The sequence below is a fragment of the Saimiri boliviensis genome, chromosome 12, assembly GCF_048565385.1.
Source record: "Saimiri boliviensis isolate mSaiBol1 chromosome 12, mSaiBol1.pri, whole genome shotgun sequence".
Classification (NCBI taxonomy): Eukaryota; Metazoa; Chordata; class Mammalia; order Primates; family Cebidae; genus Saimiri; species Saimiri boliviensis.
In genome coordinates, this window is record NC_133460.1 from 114,994,838 (window position 1) to 115,017,374 (window position 22,537).

The 22,537-nt window shown below is 53.5% G+C and overlaps 1 protein-coding gene across 1 annotated transcript in view; it reads right to left on the reverse strand.

Annotated features, from left to right (window-relative positions):
• TCERG1L (transcription elongation regulator 1 like) overlaps window positions 1-22,537 on the reverse strand; it is a 209,108-nt gene that overhangs the window by 12,553 nt on the left and 174,018 nt on the right. Inside the window, exon 9 of the mRNA XM_039465219.2 lies at window positions 8,066-8,201. Coding sequence (XP_039321153.2) covers window positions 8,066-8,201 — 136 coding nt within the window. The remainder of the gene's footprint in view (window positions 1-8,065; window positions 8,202-22,537) is intronic.

Consider the following 22,537-nt stretch of genomic DNA (forward strand, 5'->3'; position numbering starts at 1 on the left):
GGGTAATGAACTATTGGGAATGTAGGAATTGCAGGAGGGATGCCTGGGGATGCCAGAGCCCAGGAAGGAGCAGGAAGAGGCAGCAGAGACAGAGGCTGAGGTGCAGGGCAGGCTGAGACCTGGTTAGGAGGCTGGGCGTTCTTTTCAGAGACAGGAGAGAAGGAAAGTCAGAGGGGACATGCGTTTGAGGAATACCACCCTGGGATCTGGGCAGTGGCTGAATACCTGGGCAGGGTCAGGGAGGGGAAAGTAATTGAAAGTTTACAAAAACAGAATCCCATCCACATGCTTAAAATACTCCTCATAGAGGTTCTGTTTCAATAAACATGTACTTTATTTGTATATTATAACAGATGACTTTTCTTTACTGGCAATTTCTGTCTTTAACTATCAAATTAAAGCATTTTCTGTAATACCCATGAGCTATTTTATTGGGTGGGATGACCCAGGGTCCACCCAGGGATTCCCCAACACTGAGTGAGGACAGGGTGAAGCACTGCTGGGGCTCAGGGCAGGGTGGCGACACTGGGAGGTTCTCCAGGCAGAATGGGTCCCTTTAGCTTTGACCAAGTGCAGGTGCCCACAGAAGCATCTGGGGTTGTTAGAGAAGCTATGGGCAGCTCCACTCAGCCCAGTCAGATGGCACACACCCATCTCACAGGGACCTAGGCACAATCCCAAGGTCCCAGCTCTGCAGGAAGAGCAGAAGAGGATTAGACCCTGTGTGGCATAACCACATCAGTTTCTTGACAATTTTGGAGGTCTAGAAGTAGAATAAAATAAATTTTCAATTAATGATGGACAGTTTTTACCTGCAAAGGGGTTTATAATCTATATAGAAGGTCAGATAAGCCATCTCTACAATGATTACAACTTACAGTGATAAAACCAACTGTCTCATATCAGGGACAGTTCAAGGAAGGGTCAGAGTACAGTGGCTGGGAGGGGGCCGGGTGGGGACCCAGGATCGAAGTCGGTGCTGAAGGGAAAGCTGAAGAGCGTGTGTGAAACAGGGTCTTTCCCTGTCCTCCAGATGGGCACAGGACTTCTCCCAAAAAAAGGGTCCTGACAGCCATGGGGATGAGGAATCCTGTGAACTGCTTCTGAGGGAAGCCTGACATTCCCAAGCTTGTGAGAAACACGTCCCCAGAGAGCACATTCCTTGGGGCCAAGATTGTACACGTGTGTGTGTGTGTGTGTGTGTGTGTGCATGTGTGTGACTATACACACACATAAGCACACAGCACACATGCAGCTGCACACACATGCAAATACGTGAACACACATAGGACACGCTAACACACGCACATGCAGGCACACGCGTACACATGCACAGGCACATCGTTGTGCAAATGTACGCATGTACACAAAGATGCACACAGATACACACATGCACATGTGCGCCTACACACACACACAAACACACACACACACACACACGACCGCCACCACCACCAAGGAAGTCCAACAATGCCGAATCACCCGAGAAAGAAAACCGTCAGCTGTATATCTTTTACGTCCGGCTGTGCTACAGGACTGCTCTCTGGGTGGCCATGGACAGACCTGGTTGCTTCTGGCTTGTGTCTCTCCAGAACGGCTGGAGTGTACTGGGAATGCAACACACCAAGAACACCCAGGCTTTGTGTGGGGCCCACCCCAGAAATAAGACATCCTTCAAGCTGTAGCCCAGTGGCTCACAGGACCCCAAGGTACAAAACTCATGGTGGGCTGCTTTCTGGGGTCCCTTGGTTCCAGTGGACATGCAGGTGAGGCTCAGTGCTCCCTTGCAGCTTTCCTGGGCCTCGGGGACTGGCTCATGAGGCACCCTAGTCTCCTATCACCCTCGCTTCCTGTCCGCGGGGAACAAACCCATTTCGGATGATTTGCTGTGTGCGTGGGTGTTCTGTCCACCAGCCTCAGACAGGTCGCTGACTGGTGGCCAGTGAATCTCCTTCACATGTGCGTTTCTGCTGCTGCTTACCCGAATACTTCAAACTCAGCGGTTCACAAGCACCACCTCGGGTCACTCCATGCCCTGCGTGGGTCCTGAGTCCAGCATGGGGGCACTGGGCTCCTCGACCCAGATCCCACTGGGCTGAGACGAGGTGCTGGCCGGGGCTTTGTTCTCATCTGGTGCTTGGGGTCCTCTTTCAAGCTCACTGGATGTTGGGAGAATTCGAGTCTTGTGGTTGCAGGGCTGAAGCCTGCCATGTCTTCAGCCAGTTGGAAGCCAATCTCGGCTCCAGGCAGCTGCCTGCAGGTGTTTCCCCAGGGCCCCCACAGTGGGGCAGCTCTTCACGCCATCGAGAGAATCCCCCTGGCTAAGGCTGAGTCTTACACAACACCGTGCAACGTCACCAGGGGTGCCGCACCAGCCTCGCCCACACTCAAGGGGAGGACGGTCCAGGGGAGCACAGCGGCGCGGTGGTGGGTGGGGGGTTGCTTAGAATCCTGTCTGCCCAGCGCGTCCCGAGACCAGGACATGCTGTTCCTCTCAGCAGTCTCCACGTCTCAGTGGAGACCTCCGTCTCTCCTCTTGACTAACACTTTGATTCTTCGGCATTTTATACGTGGTGTAGTGAGTGCTCCCTCGCAGCTTTTAAGCTCAAAAACCTGAATTCCTGGGTAAACCTTAGACCCCTTCCTGCAGAAGTTCGTGGTTCCACCCTCTTCCTCACCGCATTCTGCATCCTGACATCACCCCCTAGTGAACAGTGACAGCGATCCTGGTGTCTCCGCACACCTGTCCTCTGCCCCTGCAGATGACGTGACTGTGGCTGTGACCGTGGCCATGTCTGTGAATGCTGCAGCCACCTCAGTGGGAGAACAGCAGGGTCTTGTTCAGCCCCCTGGCTGGAGGGAGAGGGTCTGACTCTGTCCGAGGCCCGCACTGCTGGTCCCTCACTGCACATTCTCATCTGGTCACTGTTCCAGGGCCAGCGCTCCGCCCTGTCTGAATCACAAGAGTGGGGACTGGAGGTCACCTGGGCTGGGCTGGGGATGTGCCCCTTCCTCCACTCTCAGCCTCCTGCAGTGGGACTCTCTTCTCTCCCTGGGAGCGCCGGCTGCAGCTCCTCGGTTCCCTCATTAGTGTCTGCGTTGCAATCGATTACCTCTGATTTTCACAGTGAAAGAAGCCGGAGCTGGTTGTTGGAAGTGCAGGAGCCAGAAGGAGCTGCAGAGGAGGCGCCGTGCGGCTGCCGGCCAGGACGGAGTTTCCAATCCTGGCAGGTGCCACCACCAAACAGACGTCGCCCAAGCATCATGCTGCCGACAGTGGCCGGCTGGCAGTGGGCGTCCTGGACTGCAGGCCACCGGGCGGCACCGTCCGAGCCTGCAGGCGTCACTGCTGGAAAGTGGACAGGCACCGGGAGTCTGAGGTTCAGGAGGGGAAGCTGCACCAACCTCGCAGCCACAGGAACTGGACTGTCCCTTTCACAGCTGTTTTCAACACCCTCTCAGCGGCGAGGACCTGGTCTGGAGAACCCAAAAGTGTTTTCCAGATCAGGTGGTACCATGAAGACCTCACCGGCAAAGCATCTGGCCATGGTCATCTGGTTCTGGGACAGCCACGGCTGTCTCCTAACTGCCCCTCCCTGCCTCGTCACCTCCTCAACCCACACCTGAAACTTCTCCTTCAGGAGCCCTCCGTGAGTCCACAATTCAGCTGGGTGCTCAGGCCCTGGTGGTCTGGCCCGGCTCCCTCCGGTGTTAAGGCGGCTGTTTCTCCGGCCAGCTGAGCCGTGAGCGGCTCCCAGGCCCGGGTTTCCCTGACCCTCAGCAGAGCAGAGGCCCCAAGCACGGCCGCAGCACAGCTGTCCACGCCTCCTGCTGCAGATGGGCCAGGGCGAGGCCCTGCCTGAAGCCGGGCACCTCAGCCCCGGGAAGGCACCCAAGACCTTGGATATAGAGAAGAAAAAGGTCACCATTTACAAAACAACGCCAGAGAAAACTGGCTGTGACTGCAGTCCCAGCTTCCCCAAGAGCCTCGCTGAAGACTGAGAAACTCATCATGCCCTGTTCTGGGGGACGCGTCAGCGCCGAAAAAAGGGGGTTCCGTTCAAGTAAAGCAGCCGAGAGCTTGGGGACGGCTCAGCCACACGTGGATGCCAAAGTCCCGGAAGTGCCCCACACATGTGATGGCTCTCAGGTTATCACGGACGGGACAGGTCTGGACAGGCAGGGAGCCTACGACAGAAGCTGCCTTCAATCTTTAAAACCAAAAGAGGCTCTCTCGAGTGTTTTTCAATCCTTTTATCATGGAAAATGGCAGGGATCCTCATGAGCAGAGAAGAGTACGAAAGCTGGCAGAAGGTGGTGCCTGCCAGTCCTGCCAGTCCTGAGCTGGAGGATAAAGCCCCAGCCTGGAGGGGCCTCAGGTCAGGGGCGCAGTCCACAGCCTCTCCATGGAGAGCTGACAGCATGCAAGCTCTCACCCTGACGCCCGGCTGGGCTCAGCTGGGCACACTTGTGTGCATCTGTCTGTCTGCACACTCCCCCACCACTCATGGCTCCTGATGTGGTCCTCAGGGTGTCTCAGGGATAGCAGCTGCGGTCTCTGCCCCTCAAGGAAGGCTGGGTCATACAGGGTCCCCCATGTGTGGCTAACTTCCATCTCAAGCCAAAACCTGGCTACTTTTGTGAAAGTCTTGGAAGCTAATGTTTTGACCACATTTGATTATCAAAACAAATGTATTTACTTTTCCTCCTTGTATCTTAAAATGGCCATAATAGACCTGGAGCATGAAGTGTTCATCAAATGAGAGGTGATTTTCCTTCTGGCTTTTATGAGTGCAAAGGTCCTGCGGAAGGAAGCCATCTGTCACCATTACCCTCCTCTCTTGATGACCCTGCAGCTGGACCTTTGAAATACAATCACAATTTCCTCTCACAGTCTGCCCTTCCCCTCGTCCAGGCCCCATGGGCAGAGGACAGGCTGCCATTAGTTATCTTGGGGCCTGCGTGGAATTCACTAATGTAAATAAATGAATAAAGCCCCTAGGGAACATTATGTTATATTATTTCATGTTGTGTTGAAAACACAAGACAGACCGGCAGACAAGCCAGAGTGCTCCGAGGTGTGAGGGCGCGCTCCCTCCCCTTCCTGCCGTCTCCATCTCTCCGGCCTCTTCCGGTCTCCCCTGGTCTCAGGAAAACTGACCAAAGGCCTCTGCTGGGGCCACAGAAGTTCGAGACCACTAAGAGTGGGGAATGGGCCCTGGCCACGCAGCACTCCCAGTGGCCACATGAAGAGAGTTTGTAAATCCGCCTGGGCCTCAGCCCAGAACCTCTGCTGCCAGGGCTGGGGGCTGAAGCCTTGGGCCACACCCCTGTTCCCGAGCTCGTCCAGATTTGCTGCTCCATTTCTGCAGCTCTGGCTCCCCCACTGCCCTGGAGATGCCTTCTGGATCCGCAGCCCACCTGGCCCCTCCTGAGCCCAGATGCCCCAGCCCACCCCCAGCAGAACCCTTCCCAGGACTCTCTCCCCCATGCCCCAGGTCCCACGGTGCCTCCCACAAGCCGAGGACAGCTCCTGGGTCCCTAAATCAAAATCCAGTCTTCTCAAAAGGACTTTCTCTCCTGGCCCCTGGGTGAGCATCACCTACTTCTGAGAGATACTTTGCAGAAGGAAAATGTTCTTAATAAAATATCTCTAATATATTCACCTAAACAGCAGGATTAAATTAATAACCTGCTGTTCCATTCAACTTCCTCCTGATGGACAAGTTTTTTTTAAAAAAAAGCTTCTTTGGGATTTGTACCAGTAAAAAAAAAAAAATAAACCAAAAATAAAACAATACAAAAAGCAAACCTTTTGCTGAACCATCATTTACATTCTACAAAACCACAAACCCTTCACCTGCTGCCCCAGGGCACACCCCCATGGCACAGCCCAAACTCCACCGTTTTTAAACTACTAAAAATCCAGGGCCCACCTTCCATCACTCTGTAAGTCCATGAATTTCTGAACTGAAGTATTGAACAAATGCAGTAAAAAATCTTATTAATCACTCAGTCCATGAAAAAGCGACCTTTTGGTGCCCCCCTGGTAAGCGGGCAGAAACCGTTTGGGTTTAGCTATAAAATCCTCCTGAGCATGAGCAAATCCACGGGCATATTTTACAAAGCTGAAAAGTCATAAATGGTGGCATTGCCTTATGATATTAGCAGTAAATTTAGATTGATCCTCTCTACTCATGAGCTGTGTGCCGGCCTCTCCTGAAATCCTCCTAAGCTCCGGGCCTGGGTTCACCCCCGTCTCTTTCTCTCGGGGCAAACACACAATGCTGAGTTTACTGCTTCACATTCAGATGATTTTGTTGATTCCTGTACAATAATCTGAGAAGTTGAAACGAATCACCCATCCTCAATGCGGTAAGAAGGCACTAAAAATCTTGTTAGTAACATCTCTCAACCGAGGCCACTTGGAGAAATTCAAGAGGCCATGTCAACTGAGCCTGCCAGCATCCCTGCCTGGGAAGGGAAGCCTGGCCTCTTGGGCAGGTAGCTTAGTTTGAAACCGTGTTGGTAAATTGGGCATGGCTCATTTCCAAAACAAAGAGATGGAAAACTTGGATGTTAGTAAGAAAAAAGGAATTTTTACTCAATTTCCCAAATGTTCACAGTGCCAGCATGTTTCAGGGGAGACGTGCCATGTCTCCTACCAGATAATCCAACCAGGCCAGACTGGCCAGGGCTGCTCAGAAACTCAGAACGACAGCCATTTCCGCAAGGGCCTTGCAATTGGAGGCGATCGGAGGGGCCCAGCAGAAGGAGTGGGAACCGCCTGCCCATGGGCCTGTGGACACAAAACGGCCTCTCCTGCCTCACACCCAGTGACACCCCCGAAGTGGACCCTGCTCCCACTCTCCTAGACGGTGGCTCTCTTGGTAAGACACAGCCGCAGGGGCAAGTTCCCTGTGAGAGGGCCGCCTAGTCACTGGGTGCACACCTGGGCACGGGGCCGTCCACCAGGATGAAGAACAGTGCTCGAAGGCACATGGGGAGTGCCCGGTGGCACCTCCCCTGCAGCCCCTTCTTCCTTAAAATTCCTAAGGGGTAGAACCTGCTCAATTTTTCCTGCTCCTCAAAAGCTTAACCCGGACCCCGGACAGCGCCCCGGCCCTAACCCTGTGAGGGTTCTGCTCAGACCTCCCTGTTCTGCAGGGAGCTGGGTCCCACGGCGGGCGGCTGCACCCCTGCCCCATCTCTCCAGGACCCTGGGAGTTCCCAGCAGCAATGGCTGTGGACGGGGGGCAGGAAGCAGCCTGGGGAATGGGTGCTGACTACAGAGGAAACTTGCTTTTCAGTCTGAAAGGCCATTTGCTGTGTTCATATAAATCTCCTCACACGTGGGGCCCATCACTGCCATCTGCATTCAGCCTTATTTTGTGAGGAAATCCAACCGGGCTGAAACACTGCCTCCGGCTCACTTTATATCCAACAGTCAAAGCAGGAAATGACAGTCAGTGGAAGGAGATCTGAATATAAAATTCCCCCTGCCCCCCAATTCAAAGTGAGGTTTGGAAATCAGCTACACTTAAGGCATCCTAATTTTACTGAAAACAGTCACGGTCAGCCGTAGGTGTGGGAGTCCCACCTGGGTGGCATGGACAAGCCCTGGGGAAGCCACACCGTGACCTGGCCCAGCTCCTGCAGGAACCTCATCTGCACAGCGGAGCTCCCTCAGGCCACCCAGGACCCGGCCCTTCCCGTGGGCCCCGCCGTCCTGCCTCTCCGGCCTCACGCCCACAGGAGAAGCCACAAAGGCGTCTTTCTCCCTTTAGAGGTGAAGCAGGGCCTCCTCTCCACGTGGGCTCCCCCTCAGCCTCCACTCACTAATCACCTGCTCCTCACTCAACTGGATCAGGAGCTCAGCAAGGAGGAGACATCCCGCAGGCCAGGACAGTCGCTCAGCCCAACCAGGCATGTAGTGAGGAGGAGGTGTCCCTCGGGTGGGGCAGGAGCTCAGTGAGGAGGAGGTGTCCCTCGGGTGAGGACAACCACTCACTCGCTGTTCCCCAGAGTCTCCTGCAGGACGCACCCCGCAGCCGCTGAGCCTTACCCCTCTCTCCAGCAGCATGTCTCGGAAGTGGGTCACACGCTCCTCCAGGGGCAGGAGGATCTGTGGGGGCGGCGTCCTTGTGCCTTCGTCCTCTCTCTTCACCTCCTCTGGCCTGGGACTCCCGCAGCCTTCAGTCCTTCAGGGACATAAGACGCGGAGAGTTAGATGTGCCCGTGGAGACCCCGCTGGTTTTTATGGCAACCTTTACAAACCCTACAGAAGGGAACTCTTTCAGAAACGCAGTCTCTTTGACAACTCCCTGTAAAGCCTGATTCGGTCTCCCCAGCAGAGGTGGAAGGTTTGCCCTTGGCGGGCACGGGACGTGGCTGTGTTCAGGGTGGGAGGCTGGGATTGAAGCTTCAGCCCCAGGCCAGCTGCGAGAAGCTGCAGCTCAGGTGCAGGTGAAACCACACCCCGGCCGCCAACCAGGGTGGCTCCTGGGCAGACCCTCACTTCAGCTCCCCGTGCTGCCCACGACCCACAGCAGGGAAGCTGGGCATCAGCTGCCATTGCGGAGATGGGGTGGTGAAGGGGTAAGGAGCAGGCTTTTCACCTGAACAATCCTTTCACTCACTCATAGCCCCTTCATTCTGGACAAATGCCTGGAAGACGGTTATGTGCAGAACCAGCTATGTCCTGATGTCTAGCCCAAAGGGAAACTTCTGTGACCAAGAAGGAGACTGGGACCCTCCATGGGCACAGAGGACAGTGGAGAATGGGGCCACCAGGGCCCTGCAGCAGAGGGGCAGTTCCTGCCAAGGCCCCGGACACTGGGCAGCAGCAGGAGCGGCACAGGGTGGAACCCAGGGCGGGCAGGGAGGGAGGAGCCCCACGAGACAACCTTGCTGGGCTGGGCGGCTTCCCAGCGCTGCCTTCTGAACCATGAGGGCAGGGAGGCGGGGACGCTCCTCCTGTGGCTGGAATAGGAGAGCCCCGCCTGTCTCACGTACCCACTCAGCACCTTGCATTATTTTAATTGCTCACTGATAGATCTCTCTATGGTTCTACACTGGATTCTAAGAAATATCTAGAAATATCCTTTTTAAAAAAAACTAAATGCTGCTGGAAGAAAGTGTCTGGCCGAATGTAGACACTGTTCTTCCTGTGTCTGGCCTCCCCTCCTTCTGCCGGGCCCTGCCTGGGAACAGGCCCATCGGCCGCCACCTGCCTCTCAGGGTGCAGCCTGTTCTCCATGATGGGCAGCCTCAAGCCACGCAGGCTCGGCTCACCCTCGCTCTGACCACGCTGAGCCCTCGGGGGCCTGCTCCTGGCCTGGTCCGGCCACGTTCCACCTCCTGAAGGCCAGGCCCAGGGCAGTAACTATTCAAAATGACAGTTCCCTGGTGGTTTCACGGCAATTCCGGCATCGACCACCCATCTGAGAGCTCCCTCATTTTCTGCTTCTCTTAGGTCAAGCTCAGCCAGCAACCATGAAGAGTCCGCTCACAAGCGGTGGCTGAGTGCCTCCTGCATCCTGGGAGCCACCTGAGTGCTTGGAGACACAGGCCTGGCAGGAATGTGCATCTAGAAGGCCTGGGCCTTACCTGCTCCTTTCAAAGCCAGCTCATCCTGGGATCTGCATTTTGAGTTTCTGGAACCCTAGTCTGGGCTTTCTGATGTTAGTGTAGAGGGGAGAGTCTCTGCCAGGCCACAGTCCTACCAAGCTGCCCCGAGCCCTACAGTAGGCCCAGGATTTGGGACTTGCATGCTCACCTTTGCACTGCCCAGTTTGAGCAAGCATCCTGCTAAATTGATGAGCCATCATCTCCCCATCCTTCTCTGGATCTGATCACCTGGACACCTTATCAGGTTCCTCATCCTCCACCGCCCCCAGGTCTGACTCAGCAAGAATGCACTGAGGTTGGTTCAGCCAGAACCGCCCCTTCCCAGAGATCTGTTCTTGGTAGTTTTCCATCCACTCACCCCCGACCCTGACCATAGCTATCAGCTCCAGCCTGTCTAAGCCAAACGTGGAACTGGGCCTGGTTTCTTCTCCTTTGCAACGGTCTTGAATATGATCTGTTTTTACAGCTTTAACTACTGTCCCGCTCGGGTTTTGACAATAGTACCATGTTCTCCACTGACGACGATTCTGCCCCAGGGGACATCTGGCAGTCTCGAGACATTTGTGGCTGCCACACTGCGGAGCTGTTACCAGCACCTGGAGGTGGAGACCTGGGACGCTGGGAAACTTCCCACCATGCAGGCTCATGCGGCCCACGTGGGCCTCCGCCAGGAGGTTTGGACGCTGGGTAAAGACTGCACTACTGGTTGGACGTGGTGGCTCACACTTGTAATCCTAGCACTTTGGGAGGCTGAGGCGGGCAGATTGCCTGAGCTCAGGAGTTTAAGACCAGTCTGGCCAACATGGTGAAACCCCATCTCTACTAAAATAAAAAAAATTAGCCTGGTGTGGTGGTGTGTGCCTGCAGTCCCCGATACTCCGGAGGCGGAGGCAGAAGAATTGCTTGAACCGGGAAGCAGAGGTTGCAGCGAGCCAAGATCTCACCACTGCACTCCAGCCTGGGTGACAGAGCGAGACTCCGTCTCCAAAAAAATAAAAAAGATTCTACTCCTTCCTCATTTGGAGAGGAGGGAAGGGGACAGACAGGAAAAGGTACATCTGGTCATCTAGTGGCCAGACGCAGCCATCCAGGTCTCCCGACGCCTGCCAAGTGAGAAGCGTTTCCTCACGGTCTGTCCAAGGTCCAGGGAAATTCATTCGGACCGTGTTTAGGGCGTGCTGAGAACACACAATGCCTTATGTCTAACAGCAGTTTTCATTCACAGGGGCTGCAATATGGATTAATCCCAACGAATGCCAAATGTGCAAAGAAATAAAAAGATTGCTCAGCCCATTAGAGAATTGTATTTATAGACCAACTATTTCAGGAGCATTTACATTCTCTGCTCCTTAGGCGATTACATGGAATTTTGAGAAAATAATATTACCAGCGGATTTCCAATTGTATCATATTCAAGGGTATAATTAGGATTTCCCTGTAATAAATTTTCATTAGCTAAAAATAGAAATGTGAAACAGGGCCTGTATTGTTGCAACTTGAAATGAGAAGAATCGGCACATTCTGGGCTACGCGATGGTGTCTTAGAGCTTGTTCAACAAACTGTTTTGTTTAGGCCTGCCGCGCGCCTTCCACATGGCTATCAGTTCAATTAGAATCGGGCAAAGCCAAATGCAAACTAGCTAAATATATGTTAGATATTCTTACGGCTGAACGACTCCTGCACCTTTAACGGAAAGCAAATTCTAATACTTTTAGTAAAGCTGGCTCGAGCCACGGTTTTCTTCTGGTGAAGGCGGCGTCCCTGTGGGCACACTAACAGGCACAGCCTTGTTCAATTAACTCGCAGATCTGGGAAGTTTTCCAGGTCCCATGTCTAAGTCGAAAGGGGCCTGGTTTCGGCCCACCTTTAACCAGAGTAAGTGCTCCTGCAATCTGGGTGCCGTAGGCCTGGGGGACCCCTCGTGCCCAGGGTCAGCCCCTCTCTGCCTGCTGCCCCACTGTGTGGTGACCATCCCACCCCTGAGCAGGGGCTCTGTCTTCTCCTGGTTCTGTCCCTCCCCCCAGCTCCTGAGCTTGCCAGTTGATCCGTTAATGATTCGTGTGTGTGTGTGTGTGGGGGGGGCTGTGTGTGCACCTGTGTGTGTGTGTGTGAGCCTGTGTGTGTGTGCCTGTGTGTGTGTGTGCCTGTGTGTGTGCCTGTGTGTGTGTGAGCCTGTGTGTGTGTGCCTGTGTGCATGTGTGCCTGTGTGTGTACTTGTGTGTGCCTGAGTGTGTGCCTGTGTGTGAGAGCCTGTGTGTGCCTGTGTGCGTGTGTGTGCCTGTGTGCCTGTGTGTGTACTTGTGTGTGCCTGTGTGTGTGCCTGTGTGTGTGTGTGAGCCTGTGTGTGTGTGTGTGTGGCGGGCCTGTGTGTGTGTGTGTGTGCATGTGTGTGTGTGTGAGCCTGTGTGTGTGCATGCCTGCGTGTGTGCCTGTGTGTGTGTGTGAGCCTGTGTATGTGTGCCTGTGTGCGTGTGTGTGCCTGTGTGCCTGTGTGTGTACTTGTGTGTGCCTGTGTGTGTGCCTGTGTGTGTGTGTGAGCCTGTGTGTGTGTGCCTGTGTGTGTGCCTGTGTGTGGTGGGGCTGTGTGTGTGTGTGTGTGCACATGCCTGTGTGTGTGCCTGTACGCTTTTGTGCCTGTGTATGCCAGTGTGTGTGTGCCTGTGTGTGTGTGTGCCTGTGTGTGTGTGAGCCTGTGTGTGCCTGTGTGCGTGTGTGTGAGAGCCTGTGTGTGTGCCTGTGTGTGTGCCTGTATGTGTGTGCCTGTGTGTGCCTGTGTGAGTGTGTGTGTGTGAGCCTGTGTGTGTGCCTGTGTGTGTGCCTGTGTGTGGGTGTGCGTGCGTGCCTGTGTGTGCCTGTGTGTGTGCACATGCATCCATCTGTCCTATGCTGGTAAGTCTGCAAAGCTGAGGTTTTCTGATTTTGCCCACGTGCAAAGGACAGCACATTATCCAGTAAAATGCACAAATCCAAGCCCCAGTGCAGCTGGGTTCTGGGCACTGCAGCACCAGCCACGATTTTCCCTTTGTGAACAAGAAATTTAACAATCCATGTAAGGCTGGGGGAACTCAGGTCGCTGGACTGTGCATACCTGCTGTGGGTACACAGCTCACCCTGAATCCTCAGAGGTGCTTCTCTTCACCCAGACCCTTTCTGCAGAGCCACCCTGAGGTCGGAACCGCTGCCCTGGCAGACAGATAACAGACAAAAGTGGCTGCCCGCTCCAGGCCACAGGACCGGGGCGTGTGGCACTGTTTCCCCAGCCAGGCTGAGGCACCCACCTGCTGCCTTGTAGGCTGACACCCAGCTGCCCTGTCACAGCATTACCCGGACAGGCGGAGGTCTGACAGCCCAGCTGGGTGGACCAAGGTACAAACCTCTCTGGGGACTGCACCGAGGCCTTCAGCCCCAGCATGCTCTGGTGAGGTGGTCCTAGCACCCACCTAGGGCTGTCCTGTGGATTGAGTGAGATGGTCCGCATCGACCCCTCAGAGCAACCCCTCCTGCTCCTTCCCTCCTTCCTTCCCTCTCCAGCTTGTGGGGGCACAGCGGAGCTGTAGCTGGAACCAGGAGCCGCTCACTGCCCAAGGAGCCCCTCACTGCCCAAGGAGCTTACAGTCTAGTGGGACATGAACTAAATAGTTACACACATGTTAAGCCTCAGCTGCACCAGATGTGTCAGGGCTGGAACGCACAATGCAGAGACTGTCAATGCCAGAGGGGCCCCATGGCGGGCTTCAGGTGGGTGTTCTTGCTAACACGATCATTTGAGAAACTCTGCTGAAATAGCAGACATTCTAGTGGATCAGGGCTCCAAGGCAGAACTTGAGCAGGGAAGAGAAATAAACGCTGACACAGGTTGAGATGGGGTCATTCTGCCAGGGAGCTGCCATCTGAGGTGGGGAAAGTGCTGGTGTGTGAGTGAGGACCTGGTTCTGGAGAAGCCTGTCTGCAGATGTGATGAGGTGAAGGCGTTTCTGAGCCTTACAGGTGAGGATGGCTTGCCAAAATATGGAAACTCTCTGGACTGTATTTGTGGTAAGATACATGGTTCAGACCAGATGATCTGAAAATGCCTTGCAATACTGCAATTCTATGATGCAGATGTGATCCTGTTAATTTCATCCTGATGAAATATTTAAACATCTCGACTCTGCCATCAACTTATTAGCTCTGTCTCCCAACTTTGCAGTCCTATAAATCTGATGAACAGGCCTCCTGCGTCTTCATCCAGCTTGTTCATAAAAATGTTCCACAGGAAGCACCAGACGCACGCCTCTAACGGGTCTCCCAGCTGCAGCCCAGCAGATGGACGGTTCCACACACCGTGCTGGCGGTGGGCTGTGAGGCCCGGGTGTGGGCACGGTGAGAGAGCCGCCCTCAGCTCCGGCCTGACTCCTCAGTCTGCAGGTGCTGCGCCACTATCAGGGGTCTGCTGACAACCAGTCCATGGTGGCTTCCAGAGGCTGTGCCGGCCTCACTCCAGTTTCGTTTCATCATAAACGACTTCTCCTGCAGCCTCGCTTCTAACAAGTGGCTGCACAGCGCCACACACTGCCAGCCTCTCCAGGGGCCCTTGGGAAGTATGGTTTGCTGGGAAGAATGGATTGGGAACCTTAAATGTTAGGTGATGATAGAACAAATAATTAATCTGGCCTTTACTCCCAGTTCCGGGCAGAGAGCTCCAAAAAATTCTTGGAATATCCTGAGTGCTAGGTGTGACCTTTGTTATTCATAAGGAGACCCTCTCCACCATACCACACCTTAGCCACGCTGATAAGACCACTCACTGGGTTCTTAGTTTCAAGGAAGGGGTTGGCCTGCCGAGAAACACCAGCCCTGAGATTAGAGGACTGGAATGTCCAGCCCCTCCCACCACCTGCCGTCCAGGCTGGGGAGAGGGGCTGGAGACTGAATTCGATCTTCCTGCTAGTAATCAATAAATTAATCAATCATTTCTCTGTAAGAAAACCCATGCACAGTGAGTTCCGGAGTTCTCTGGTTGGTGAACACATTGGCACACTGGCAGGCGGACAGAGGCTCCTGTGCCCAGGACCCTTCCTGATCTCGCCCCCGAGTCTCTTCCATTTGGCTGTTCCCAATTTGCCACCTTGATAATAAAACTGTCATCGTAAGCATATCACTTTCTGTGAGTTTTATGAGTCATTCTAGAATATTGTCAAACCTGAAGGAGGGTTTTGAGAGCTCCAGAATTTGTAGCCATGTCAGAGAGATGTGGGGTGGTCTGGAATCCCACCTGCAGCAGTGTCTGAGGTGGGGACAGTCTTCCTGGCACCGAGGCCTTCCCCTGTCGGGTCTGCAGTGTCTCAGGGTGGCTGGTGTCAGAATCAGACTTAATTGTAGGACACCTAGTTGGTGTCAAAGAACTGCTGTCAGAACTTGGGGGCCATCAAATTCACTTCAGTTGCACTCAGCAGGCACTTCTGTGGGGACCACTGTGTGGTCCTCCCAACCGGGGCAACCTGCCTTGTTTCTCTGAGCCTCCTGGGTCGTTCGTCTATGACAGAACCCACTGGCCCCACACGGATGTCCTGAGGCTTAACAGCACTCCTCACCTGCAGGGGCCTGCTGAGGGCTGCGTGGGCCCCTTGGTCAGCAACCAGCTACTGGTGTCTGCCGCAGACCCTGCTCCAGAACACAGGATCCCAGGCCCCTGTCCTCTCCAGGCTCACATTCTAGAGGGAGGGACAAAGAGTAACACATAACCAATTCCACCAAGTAAGTAAGTTGGGTGGTGTATTCAAAGATGCTGGATGCTCAGGAAGTCACAAAAAGCAAACAAATGAACGCAGTTGAGGGAGGTTCTGAGACCACCACGAGGTAGGCAGGACACCCACAGACAGATCCTGGGAGGAGGTGAGAAGTCCTGGGGGCATCTGGGAGAACATTCTATACTCAGGGCTCAGTTATGCAAGGGCCCTAAAGTGGGAGCATTTCGGAATGTTCTGGAGACAATCTCAAGGAAGCCAGTGACAGGAGGGGTGGGGGGCAGAGCTCAGAGATCTGCGGGGGTCCAAGTCCTGCTGTGTCCTTGCCCACAGCAGGGCTGTGACATTTTACTCCCAGTGATGTGGAACCCCAGAGCCTCTGAGCAGAGTGACACATCCTGGCCTCCGACTGCCCCGAGTCCTGACTCAGCACTCACTTCTCTACCTACCTGGCCAGTGGCCACTCTGAGTGCAGAGACAGCTCTGGGCAGCACCCCGGGAGTCAGGGTGGGAGTGGGTTCCTGCCTGGAGCTGCCTCTGGAGCGCATGGTTATTCCCACCAGGACCCCACGGAGCCGAGGCCCTGCCCCGTCTTCTCAAATGTGCCTTCCTAGACATCCCAAGACTCCCCTGTGACAATCTCCTTGGTTTGTTTTTGAAAATCATGTGTTGTTCCAGTTGGGGCATGAGTGGGAGGAGGCCATCTGGAGGAAAAGACACCTGACCAGGTAAAGTCATGACATCAGGCTGAACCTGCAGCGGGAGCTCCCGGAGAGCGAGGGGACACTCTTCTGTCAGTCACTGCGGCATGGACCGGAGTGCTTCTTTCCTGGCCTTGCTGTCACTACAAGGTGATGTACATCCGCACACACTGCCTGGCCCTTTGGTCAGGGTTTGACCATCCCAAGGGTCTCTGGGTGGTGATGATGATGGTGGTGATGATGGTGATGATGGTGATGGTGATGGTGATGATGGTGATGATGGTGATGACAGGTCTCCAAGGCTGTAATTCCAGGGCCTGGTGACAGGCTTCTGAGCTGGAGGAGGTGCTGAGATGCTCTAAGACCCACGAGCATCCTATGCAGCCCAGCTCCAGTTTCCGCTTTCTAAAGGAACATGGTTCCAGGGTCCCCAGCTTTCCTCTCACAGCATGTGGGAGTCCTGGTCCCCCAGGCCGGCCCCACCCCAGCCCTTGTCTTGGTACCACAGACCTTGCCCTTTGAGCAATGTTTCCAGAATTTGTCCAGTGTGGAATTATTGCCACATTTCTGTAAGTCTTCTGAATGAGTAGCCACTGAGTTTACTCTTATTGAAAAGAATTGTCAGAGAAATTTACAAAACAAGGTTACTTTTTGCAAATGTGCTATGGTTTTGATACTTTCAGCTCTACGCCATGCAGGCATGAAGAGCAAGACTTCAAGCCCAAAGTAGGGCTGGACCCCCGGCTGGCCTGGCTCATAACTGCCACCCGTCCGTGGATGTGCATTGCACTGACCTCTACAAGCCCCACCTTCTATATCCCCAAATGACAGCAACAGCAGGATCTGCATCTCAGGGTGGGCTGGGAGGGCTAGGAGGTGGTGCTGGGAGGCAGTGCTGGGGGCGAACGAAATGCTTGGTCTCTGAGCTTGGAACCTGGGCTTTTCCCCTGCTGTGCTCTGTGCTCTCCAGCAAGTCTCTTCACTTCCCCAACCCTCCATTTCTTCATCTATAAAGCGGAAATAATAATAGTAGCAACAACTTGAGATTTGCTTGTAAGAATTAAATGAAATAAGAAGAATCCTTTATATCCAATGACTGCCCACTGTGTCATACCTTCTCCTCCCCAGCATCCCTCTATAACCTCATTTCATCATCAGCACGACCCCACTGTCCAGGTGGGAAAACTGACATCATGCATTTAAAGTATTAACACTATGGCTGGTCTATAAATAGCATTCATGACAATGATGGTGATTATGATGATACAGTGATGATGGTGATGAAGGTGGTGGTGGTGATGGTGATGGTGGTGATGATGGTGGTGATGGTGATGGTGGTGATGAAGGTGGTGATGGTGATAGTGGTGATGGTGATGGTGGTGATGGTGGTGGTGGTGATGGTGGTGATGATGATACAGTGATGATGGTGATGAAGGTGGTGGTGGTGATGGTGGTGATGATGGTGGTGATGGTGATGGTGGTGATGAAGGTGGTGATGGTGATGGTGGTGATGGTGATGGTGGTGGTGGTGATGGTGGTGATGATGATACAGTGATGATGGTGATGAAGGTGGTGGTGGTGATGGTGAGGGTGATGATGATGATGGTGATGGTGAGGGTGATGATGGTGATGAAGATGATGATGGTGATGATGGTGGTGATGGTGATGGTGATAATGGTGATGATGGTGGTGGTGAGGATGGTGAGGGTGATGAGTGTGATGATGATGAGGGTGATGATGGTGATGAAGATGATGATGGTGATGATGATGGTGGTAATGAAGATGATGGTGATGAGGGTGATGATGATGGTGATGAAGGTGGTGATGGTGATGAAGATGATGGTGATGAAGATGATGGTGATGAAGATGATGGTGATGAAGGTGGTGATGGTGATGATGGTGATGGTGATGATGATGGTGATGGTGATGATAATGGTGATGATGATGGTGGTGGTGATGATGAGGGTGTGGGTGATGATGGTGATGAAGATGATGGTGATGATGAGAGTGTGGGTGATGATGGTGATGAAAGTGGCTATGGTGATGGTGACGGTGATGATGGTGATGGTGATGATGATGATGATGATGGTGGTGGTGATGTCGATCCTTCACCTTCATCATCTCTGGCAGCTTCTGACCATCCACACCAGTTCCTTCAAGGCTGTGTTCCAGCCCTCTGTTCATCGGATGATGTCTCATTATTTTTTTTTTTTGATTTTACGGATGGGAAGAACCTGTTCTTTCTTCCAGCAAAGAGGTCTGGGAATTTATCATCAAAATACTGCCAGACTGTAAATCTGGCGTTAGACACAATGTGAAATTCTGCAGGAATCAAAGTTTCTGTGAATCATTTGCCTTATGGGGCCTCAGACATTCTAACGTGTGGTTGTAACAAATGGTCTTCAGATGAGACAAACTTTGAAAGACCAGTATTTTCTAGTTTTTTCGCCTCGACACTGTGCAGTGCAGAAGCGTGCCTCTGGCAGCTGTAAGGAAGATTGGCACATCAATCAGGGTGGGCTGCAGGCCCCCAGGTGAGACAGGAGCACAGGCAGGGGTGTCGGTTCTGCCAGCTCTGCTCTGCTCACATGGATGGTCAGGATTCACAGCCAATGGTGACACTGAGATGGATGCCTCCCCAGCATGGATCATGGCCACCAGCAAAACCCTGGCTGTGGGGCTGGGTGCTGGCCATGAACAGGGACCCTGCCAACAGCTGGGTGACTTAGCAGGAGCTGCTGTGCCCCTGTGCTTACACAGAGGTGACACTGCCTGGTGCACAGAGATGGGACTCTGGGATGGAAAGGGATGGAAAATGCTCCTGGAGAAGGGAGCGTGAGCTCCCAGCTGGGGTCTGGGCTGCTGGGATCTCCGGGGACCTATGTGCCCCACCCACAGGTTCACTGCTGGCCTGTCCTATGTGGCTGGCTCCTGACTGCCTACTACCCCTGCTTCTGCCCTGCTCGCTTCACCCCTTCCGGGTATCACACCCCCTTCCCGGCTCTGCCTAAGGCCAGGCAGGCCCCATGTGGCCGGACAGCTGCCCCCAGTCTTCTGTGTGTCCGCACTCATCTGCTCCATGTGTATCTGCTGTCCGTGTGGCTATGGCACATGGGCCATGCTGGGGAGAGGGGCCAGAATGAGAAGTGACCCGGCCCTAGGAGCTGCGGCCTCATGGACCCTCCACCATGCTGAGAGGCAGGCTCACCAAGGCTCTGTCAGCTGAGGTTTACAAGTCACTCAGAAGGCAGAACACCTGCTGAGAAGGGTTTGCTGGTGGCCTCATTCTGGCTGAGGCAGAATCCCAGGGAGCCCCGGGCTCCAGCTCTCAGCTGTAGGAAGCAGGCCAGCTCTGTGCTGCAAGGTGGCAGCTCTGGCCCAAGCTCCTGCCTGGAGACAGGCTGTGCCGGGGACCATGTTCAGCTGGCATCAGTGCCAGCCGCCAGGCTTTCCCGGAATGAGGAGGCCCTTGAGCACGTCTCCAGGACGCGTTTCTGCACCTGCAACTGCAGTCTCCTCAGGAGGGAACTCACGCTGGTGGCTCCAGAGAGGCGGCACCTTCCACCACCCAGAGCAGCACAGACACCAGACCAGGCCCTGTGCTTTGGCAGGCGGTTTTTGGGTAACATTCACAACATTGCCGATGCTCTCAACCTGAGATCTTGGTCTCAGAGCTCTCAAAACTCTGAGCTGGGCCAGACCAGAGCTGAGGGAGACAGCCAGGGCACCCGGGCTCGAGAATTTGGGGCATGGCTGACGGAGGCTGATTAATCATTGAAAAGCAAACCCACAACAACAAAAACCTATTTTCTTGTCTGCTTGCTGCCTCCAGGTGCTGATTTTAGGGGATATTGAAGGAGACACATGAGCCCAGTCACATGCATCTCAGGATATGGGACTCTAAGGAATTCGAAGATTTAAAACAAAAACAACTGCAGGGAATGAAATACCACAAAGGCAGAGGGGAAATGTTTTTATCTCCCCAGATAAAAGCACACCGAATTATTAGAGTAAAAAAGCACACTGAATTGTTACAGTCACAGAACTAAAGGCCTGTAGACAGCATCTTCACACACTGATGGGTGAAGAACCCCCACGCATGCCAGTGTGCGTGGGCAAGGCCAGGCCAGGGCCCTGGCAGAGGACTGAGGCACGTCCCAGGCCCTGAGCACCAGCCAGCGCACGACCCTGTCATGAGCAGCGTTCCCAGGTCGAGAGGCAGCCTCCAGGCCTCTGAGGCTAAGAGGCTGGTGGGAAGCAGAGGCAGGCGCAAGCAGAGGACTTCCAGGGTCCAAACCTCGGAGGAACCCAGGAGGCCCAGGAAGGTGGAACGGGTAGGGCCTGTGAGTATCTCATGCTGGATAAAACTGGGCCCTAAACAGCCTGGTGAGCACGGTACAGCAATTACCTCAACTGACAGAGATGCTAGGGAATGGAGTGGCAAGTCCACTTAGAGTGTGACGCAGAGTGAAGGGACAGGTCCCTAAAACACAGCCCCCATCACAATCACAGACTCAGAGAAGGAGTCCCAGAGCCACAGACCTGGGCACAGCTCCCCGCAAAACACAACCCACATCACGATATAGACTCTAGGATGGAACCCCAAAGCCACAGACCTGGGGACAGCCCCCCCAACACAACCCCCATCACAATTACAGACTCTGGGAGAGCGTCTCAGAGCCACTGACCTGGGGACAGGTCCCAAAACACAGCCCCTGTCACAGTCACATAATCTGGGAGGGTGTCCATAGACACACATTTGGGGGACAGGTTCCCCAAAACACAGCCCCTGTCACAGTCAGACTCTGGGAGGGCATCCCAGAGCCACAGACCTGGGGACAGGTCCCCAGAACATAGCCCCCATCACAATCACAGACTCAGAGAAGGAGTCCCAGAGCCACAGACCTGGGGATGGCTCCCCACAAAACACAACCCACATCGCAATATAGACTCTAGGATGGAACCCCAGAGCCACAGACCTGGGGACAGCCCCCCGCAAACACAGCCCCCATCACAATCACAGACTCTGGTGGGGGGTGTCCCACGGACACAGATGAGAAGCCAGAACAGGTCCCCCAAAACACAGCCCCCATCACAACCCAGACTCCAAGAAGGAGTCCAGAGCCACAAGTCTGAGGATGAGTCCCCAAAAAACAGAGCTCATGTCACAATCACAGACTCTAGGACAGAGTCCCAGAGCCACAGGCCTGGGGACATTGCCCTGGGCCACTGCTCTGATCATGGTCTCACCTACAGGGAGATGGCAGAGAACCACCATGGTCCCATCCCATATACCACTATCAAGAGGCACTGACCTCAGAGAAAATCCCCAGGTGGCAGAGGCACTGCAGGGGCGCGCCCAGATATCGAGTGACAATTCAGCTGGCTGTTCAAAAATGAACTAAATATTAAAAGAGAAAAATAGGTGTCATAAAATATCAGCATATGTCTTATTTAAAAATGAGTAAAAAAGAATATTGGTTAAAGCCTTGAAAAAAACATCTGAGAAAATCTGGGAAATAATTAGAAACTAAAAGGAAAAGTAGGAATGAAGAATAAACTGGAAGGAACACAAGAGTGAATAAATGTCAAAATGACATCATAAAAGAAAGAGAAGGTGAGAAGGGAAAAAGAACGTAATGACGAAACGTCAACAGCAGGCACAGGAGGCGACCCAGGAGGAAGCTGAGGGAGAACCAGGCAGTCCGCGGATGACTCCAAGCCATGAAACAGAACAGACGGGACAGCAGCTCAAGAACACGCCCTTACATAAGAGAGGCATCCACCCACATTTCCATAAGATACACCTTGGATCTGGGAAAATGAACCAACCATCACCAAGAATGAGACATAGTCTATCATTGTCTCTTACAGGATAAAGACGGTAACTAAATCAACCAAACCGTCACCTGTGTTTACAGCCAGTTCCTGGTAAGTTGCTCATCTTTCCAGGATACCCGGCAACCAATGCAGTATTTTGGAAATTGACATTTAAAGGAAAGAATCAAGTGTTTATTGTGTGTTTTCAGTTTAAAAGATGCCTTGACGGAGCCAATAGTTTATGAGGCTAAGTTCCTCTTTATAAAAGTAGGCAAGCTAGTAAATGCGGATAAAATGTCAGAATTAAGAGATTAGCACTTAGCAATCTCTAAGGAAGTCATAGATCAAAATAAATCATCTGCTTGCGTCACGAAAAGACAGATGAGCCGACGTCACCTGCTTCCTGCTGGAAGGAACTCAAAACCAGCGCGAAGTGGTCCTGCCAGAGCGCTAATGAAACCGGGACCGGATAAAGCACTAGGTATGAAGGCAGATGTACTAAAACTACAGGGGGCAGAAGAACATGCCTGTAAACCATGCCCCAGGCACGATCTTCATCCAAACCATGCTCCAGGGATGCGGCGATCTATGTCCAAATGACAGGAAACGTTAATACTCGTAAAAAATCTCTCACTTCTTTAAAAACAGATGAAAATAAA